The sequence below is a fragment of the Chinchilla lanigera genome, unplaced genomic scaffold (genome assembly GCF_000276665.1).
Source record: "Chinchilla lanigera isolate Chin_1 unplaced genomic scaffold, ChiLan1.0 scaffold00017, whole genome shotgun sequence".
Lineage (NCBI taxonomy): Eukaryota > Metazoa > Chordata > Mammalia > Rodentia > Chinchillidae > Chinchilla > Chinchilla lanigera.
In genome coordinates, this window is record NW_004955418.1 from 1,090,539 (window position 1) to 1,097,329 (window position 6,791).

General features: G+C 55.8%; 1 protein-coding gene across 7 annotated transcripts; it reads left to right on the forward strand.

The window, feature by feature from the left end:
- Positions 1-483: 483 nt before the first annotated feature.
- On the forward strand, positions 484-6,526 carry Tmem173 (transmembrane protein 173). 7 transcript variants are annotated; one of them, XM_005382064.2, is made up of 8 exons: positions 487-648; positions 863-965; positions 1,591-1,652; positions 1,784-1,967; positions 2,217-2,325; positions 3,684-3,922; positions 4,778-4,964; positions 5,867-6,526. In XM_005382064.2, the coding sequence occupies exons 1-8, from the start codon at positions 503-505 to the stop codon at positions 6,079-6,081; spliced, it is 1,245 nt and encodes a 414-aa protein (XP_005382121.1). In that variant the 5' UTR covers positions 487-502; the 3' UTR covers positions 6,082-6,526. The 7 variants fall into 7 exon arrangements, with proteins under 7 accessions (XP_013368361.1, XP_013368363.1, XP_013368362.1 ...); XM_005382063.2 differs by having other exon boundaries at positions 488-648; positions 1,426-1,652; XM_005382065.2 differs by having other exon boundaries at positions 559-643; positions 1,426-1,652.
- Positions 6,527-6,791: the final 265 nt, after the last annotated feature.

The window sequence follows — 6,791 nt, forward strand, 5'->3', positions numbered from 1 at the left end:
CAGGAAAGAACTCCTGCTGCCTCTTCCCCTGCCCTCAAATCAGCACAGCAGCCAGGGTTTCTCCCTCCACCAGGAGAGCTTGGGCTTTGGAACAAGCCACTGGGCTTCAGATCCTCTCTCCCTTGCTCACTGGAGCAAGTTATCTCGCCTCACTGGGCCTCAGGTTACCCATCTCTAAAATGGGGGTAGAATTATAGTCACCCGACATGGTGGCTAGGAGGACTATGTGAAATGACACATGTGCTTGGGGCAGTGTCTGCAGCCAGGGAAATGCTCTGGTATCATTCACGGAGAGACCGGGGCCTGGCGTGGCGCAGTGTAGCCTCCGCAGACTCTACAGCACCAGCCCCATGAGCCGCCTGTGCACAGCTCTCTGGCACTTGCAGGGGTGACCACTTCCTCCACGCAGGGCAGAGCCAAAGCCCCAATCCTCCGCCAGCTCCTCCCCCAGGCCTTGGTGATTTCCAGGAAATAACTGTGCCTGCATCTCCACCCCTTCCTGATGCCCCAGTGTTCAGAGAAGAGAATCTGCATCTGGAAGTCAGACAGGGACCCCTCATGCCTGGCCTCCAGCCCTGCGTGCTGTCCTGCTGGAGCTCAGTGGGCGGATGACGGGACCCTAGTGTGCGGGCTGTGGCTGCAGGGGAGGTGGGTGCTCTGAACACCCTGGCAATGGGACGAAGCTTTCTGAGCTTACTCACACCCTAGACCCAGACCTGGCTCATGAGGGCCTGAACAGGGCCGGCCTCCCTGAAGATCAGGAAATACCCTTCTCTCCCTAGCACCTAAAGCTGTGGTCTGGCAGGGTGCCAGGGCTGGAGGGGTGCTGAGGAGGTTTCGGTTTTTAATGTTTCATTTCTAGGTGGCACCTAGAGAGGCTCCGGTGGCTGACGGTAGCCACTGCACCGGCTGGTCCCTTGCTGCCCATGGTCTTCCAAGAAGAACCTGTGTCCAGGAGGCAGAAGGTAGGGTCAGGAGCAGCCCTGCTGGAGCCCCAAGGCTGGGACACTGGCCTCCAAAATGAGACCCAGCATCTGCCCCACTCCCTGAGCTCTGGCAACTCAAGTCCTCCCTGGGGTGCATTTTAGGACGGGCCAGGTCCCTCAGGGCCCCCCGATGGGCTGGATGGCACAGAACGCTTTCGGATCTGGGTCTGGGACCCAGATCTAGTTGCTGCCTTCTTTCTGCATCGTACCTGTGGTCTCATACTGGTGTGCGGTGTGGCATGGGGGGGCTGCTGTGTTTTTACCAAACACCCTGGGGTGATGTGTAGTCAGGCTACCCTCTAGAAGTGCCTCTAAGAGCAGCCTGTGGGAACGGGAGGGCACCAAGGAGGGGAAGTTGAGGGGGTACCCGCCAGGGCCACAGTTCCCGCAGGGCGGCTGAATGACGGGAGTGTGGCCATGGAGTTCTTGGTGCCCACAGATGCCGTACTCCAGCCTGCATCCATCCATCCCACGTCCCAGGGGCCACAGGGCCAAGCAGGCAGCTTTGGTCCTGCTGGGGGCCTGCCTGGTGGTCCTTTGGAGCACGGGGGAGCCACCGGACCACACTCTCCGGTGTCTGGTGGCCCACCTCGTCTCGTTGCAGCTGGGCCTGCTGTTGAAAGGGGTCTGCTGTCTGGCCGAGGAGCTGCACCACGTCCATTCCAGGTGACTCTCTACCCGCTCCGTGGAGTCCGGGTACCTGACAAGCCTCGCCCACTTGACTCCTAGCCGCACCCCACCCCCCCACCCCCCGCCCGAATGTCTCTGGCTGAGCTGCGACCTGCTGTCCCCTACAGGTACCGGGGCAGCTACTGGAGAGCTGTGCGGGCCTGCCTGGGCTGCCCCGTCCGCCATGGGGCCCTGCTGCTGCTGGCCTGCTATTTCTACTTCTCCCTCCCTCCGGACTCCAGCCTGCCCCTCAGCTGGGTGCTTGCTCTCCTTGGCCTCTCAAAAGCGCTCAACGTGCTCCTGGACCTCCAGGTAGGCCAGAGGGAGGGGAGGCTTTGGCTGGGGGAGTGGGTGCTGCGGCTAGTATGGCCTGCCCGAGCTCAGTCCTGGGGGCGGCACTAGTTTGAAGGGTGGGGTCCTGGCAGTGGATTCTGCAATGACCTGAGACGGTGAGCGCAGGGACAGCAGAGCAGGGGGCAGGTCTGCAGCAGGCTGGGAAAGCATCTTGGAAAGGGGCTCTGGCTGACTGCATGGAGGCCCCATGGCCTTCTTTCTGCACAGGGCCTAACTCCAGCTGAGATGTCTGCGATCTGTGAAAAAGAAAACTTCAATGTGGCCCACGGACTGGCATGGTCATATTACATCGGGTACCTGAGGCTGATCCTGCCAGGTGGGCCACCCCTGTGCTCCTATTCCTGGGCCGCAAAATGCACAGCCTCTGTACCCAGAACCTCCTTCACTTTGCAAGGCATCTTCATGTCTTCCAAACCATGGATTCCTCAGACAGCCCTGTCAGCACAAAGGGTGTTATCATTCTGCCTGGTTTACAGTAAGGAATGGGGGACTGAAAGCCATTCAGTGACGTGCCCAAGGGCATCCTGGAAGGCTTTGGACAAATATTTACCTCGTGCCCCTCAGAGGCTTTTTATCTTTTACCTTCTAGGCTGTGAGGAAAGGACAAGCGTCACCCCTATATTAACAGCAACTTACATCATCCCTATATTTACAGCAATCCTCCTGCCTCAGCCTCTTAAGTACTGGGATCATAGGCCAGTGCCACCAGGCCCAGCTCATCACTCCTATTTATTATTATTATTATTATTAGTCTTTTTGAGAAAGAGTCTCGCTATGCAGTTCCAGCTGGCCTTGAGCTCACTTTGTAGCCTAGGCTGGTCTCAAACTCACAACGATCCTTCTGCCTCAGCCTCCTGAGTGCTGGGATTACAGGCGTGAGCCACCAACACTTGGTGCCATCACTTCTATTTCAGAGATAAGAAAGTGTAATTATTGCACTAGGGAGGTTCACACTTCAAGAAAAGTGATTCTTACACTGGGGAGGCTAAAGCAGGGGGGTCAGTAAGAGTCTGAGGCCAGTGAGAGAAGATTGGATTTGAACCCAGGCCTCTCTGGAGCCTGGACCCTTGACTACTCCACTGTGGAGCCGGTGCATGTTTCACTGGACTGCAGGCCATAGCTGCAGCTCTTCCACATCCCAGTGCTGCCTGCCTTTGGCCCCAGCTTCCTAAGGGAAGGCTCTGGAGCTAGAGGCCTGCTGTCTGCACCTCGCAGTGTTGGGAATGTCCTCTCCTGGGCTCTGCCCTCTTAGAGCCCTGAAAGGGGGAAGGAACAGAGCTGATGCAGGAATCTGGCGGAGGAGCAGGGAGAATTGGATGGTAGCAGTAGGAAGAGGAGAGGATCCCCAGGGACTCTTTTCTCCCCGCCTCCGACCTCCTGTACAATGAGACCCTTGAATTTTTCCATTGTTTTTTGTTTTTTTTGAGACAGCTTTTCACTGTGTAGTTGAGGCTGGCCTTGAACTCACTATATAGCCTAGGCTGGCTTCAAACTTGTAGCAATCCTCCTGCCTCAGCCTCCTGGGTGCTGGGATTGCACATGTGTACCACCACACCCAGCTAACCCCCAGTTCTTTTGCACACACCCTGACAGGGCCGATGGCCTGAGCGTTAGTCCTGGATTGGATAGGAGACAGGATTAACATGGATGATTTCTTGGACTTCCTGACCCCAGGGCTCCAGGCTCGGATCCAAGCTTACAATAAGCTCCACAACAACATGCTGCGGGGTGCAGGGAGCCAACGGCTGTACATCCTCTTCCCGTTGGACTGTGGGGTGCCTGATGACCTGAGTGTGGTGGACCCCAACATTTGCTTCCTGCATATGCTGCCGCAGGAGCATGCTGACCGTGCTGGCATCAAAGGGCGAGTGTACTCGAACAGTGTCTATCAGCTTCTGGAAGATGGGCGGCCGGTGAGTATGTAGAGAGGCAGGGAGGGATCAGGCCCACGAAGCCTGGGCCCTGACTAAGCACGGAGAAAAATTCATGACTCATCTCTCAGCCTGTTTCCCCAGTCAGTCCCAAGGCTGGGAGAGATTCATTCTGGGTGATCATAAGTAACATTTATTGAGTACCTACTGTGTGCCAAATGCTATTCTGGGTGCATGAATGACCAGTCCACTGAATCCTCATCACGGCTGCGTGGGGTAGGGACAGTTATGATCCCTGCTTGTCAAAGAAACAAGCTTGTGAGGTGTGGTGGCACATGCTTGCAATCCCAGCACACAGGAAGTAGAGGCAGGAGGATTTCTGTGAGTTTGAGGCCAGCCTGGGCTACATATCGAGACTCTGGCTCAAAAAAACAAACAGAACCTAAAAAAAAAAAAAAAAACTTTAAAAAAAGAAGAAAAACAGTAACCAACAAAAAACAAAGGAATAAACTGAAGCTCAACAAGATGGTGAGAAAGTGCACAATTCAGATGGACTATGCCATGCTCTTGGCCATCAAATTGCCCTTCAGGGAGGCTGGGAGGGTGTCTGAATGATTTTATGAGGGTTCAGGTAAACCCAGACCATAGTTGAAGCTCAGAGCTCAGCCCTGAGACTCAATTTCCAGCGGGGGCAGTTGATGGCCTTGTTCTCTGGCCCTTTCCCTGGGATCCCAGGAGCAAGATCTGTGGAAGGTAAACTTAGCCCATTCTGTCCTGACAGGTCAGAGCCTGAGGCAGGCCAGCCAGGACAGACCCGTCAGGGTGGCGGCCTCCTAGGACTTTGTCCCACAGCAGGGGGCTGGCTCATGTGGTCTTCCTCTTACCCCCCTCCCCCAGGTGGCTGCCTGTGTCCTGGAGTATGCCACTCCCTTGCAGACCTTGTTTGCCATGTCACAGGACAGCAGGGCTGGCTTTAGCCGGGACGATCGGCTTGAGCAGGCCAAACTCTTCTGCCGGATACTGGAGGACATCCTGGCAGATGTCCCCGAGTGTCAGAACAAGTGTCGTCTCATCGTCTACCAGGGTAAGAGGTTCTTAGGCTGGAGGACATGAGGCACCAGGGCCTCTGGGGCTCCCAGAGTCAGAAGGACACGTGGTAGCACTATTTCTGGGCTGTCCCAAGTGGCCAGTGTCCCTTCCTCCCTGGGAGGGGTACCCCTGCCACCCTGGACACTAGGTTGCTTTCTGAGGACTCTGGCTGCAAACTCTGGGTGGAGCCTACAGAGAGCCCCTCATTTAATCTGGGGACGCCACAGGGAGGAGATGGGCCCGGGCCAGGGGGTATGGAGCAGGAGAGACCAGGCCTGAGGTCTTGGCCCTGCCACTCCCTCACTGCATGGCCTTGGGCAGGCACCTGACCGTTTCTGAGAGTCATCTCCAAAAGTGAGAGGTGGCAATTCCTTTATATTTAAAGCCACTTCTGCTAGGCATGATGGTGCACGCCTGTAATTGCGGCATCTGGGGAGCTGAGGCAAGAGGATCGCTGTGAGTTCGCGGCCAGCCAAGGTTACATAGTGAGTTCAAGGCCAGCCTGGGCTACATAGCAAGATCCTTTCTCAAAAATAAGTAAATAAACAAATAAATAAAGCAGGCCACTGCTAAGCTGGGCGTGGTTGTAGACACCTATAATCCTAGCTTTCTGGAGGCTGAGCCAGGAGGATGGTGAGTTTGAGACCACTGTGGGCTAAGTACGTAGCGAATTCAAGGTTGGTCTGGACTATATAGTAAAACTCTGTCTCAGAAAAAGCCAAAGCAAAACCATACCAAATCAAACCATTTCCAGTTGTAGGATGCCACAAGACTCCAGGCCCACTGGCTGGGAGCAGGTGGGAAGAGGGGCAGGGAAGGCTGCAGCACTTCCTGTGGACGTGTTCTAGAGGGAAAGTGAAGGGAAGTCCTCACCCCTCTCCCCGGTCCTCATCCTAGAACCTGCGGAGGGAGGCAGCTTCTTGCTGTCCCAGGAGGTTCTCCGGCACCTGCGGCAGGAGGAAAGGGAGGAGGTTTCCCTGGACAGCTCGGAGGCCTTGGCAGTCCCAGACTCGACCACGCTGTCCCAGGAGCCGCAGCTCCTCATCAGTGGGACAGAGCAGCCTCTCCCACTCCGTACGGATATCTTCTGGGGCCGGGGTCACCTCGCCTGAGCCTCCAGCGGTCCCCAAGATTCTGGACTGGGGACTTCTTCAGGGGCTGCATGTCCAGCAGAGCTGCTTCCACCCACAGGGGACCTGCAGGAGAGGGTGGGCCTGGACTTGACATCTCCCGCTGAGTCTTGTGTGCTTGGCAAGGCTCACCTTGCTGAGCCTCAGTGTTCTCATCTACAGAACAGGATAACTGCAGCCCTTCCTGCCTCACAGGCTTGTTACGTATGTGTGCATGAAATTCCGTGTAAATTCTGACTTCAAACTTAAGAGGCGTGCAGGGATCTGCACTTGGCCTCTCTGGGCTTCCCCTGCCCTGGACGCTGACCTGTCTGCTAACCTCAGTGGACCCCACTGCTCTCTGGCTTTTGGTCATTGTTATGGTTTATGTCTGTGTGTCCCCCCAAAGCCTCCTGTGGCCATGGGGCAGGCTTTTAAAGTTTGATTAATTATGGGTGTGAGAGCTGCACCCGCCCAGGGGTGGATAGTTTGCATATGTAAGGGAGAGGAAGAGGCTGCTTGGGCCATTCCGCCCTGGTGTGTGCTGTTGCTTTTGCTGTGCCGTCCATGAGCTGTAGCCCTCTGCCATGTGCCACTCTGCCTTGTAATCTGCCAAGTAAGGACTGAATCCTCCACGAACTGTAAGCGAAATAAACCTTTCCTTCCTTAATTTTGGGCGTCAGGTATTTTTGTCCCAACAACGAGAAAAAAGT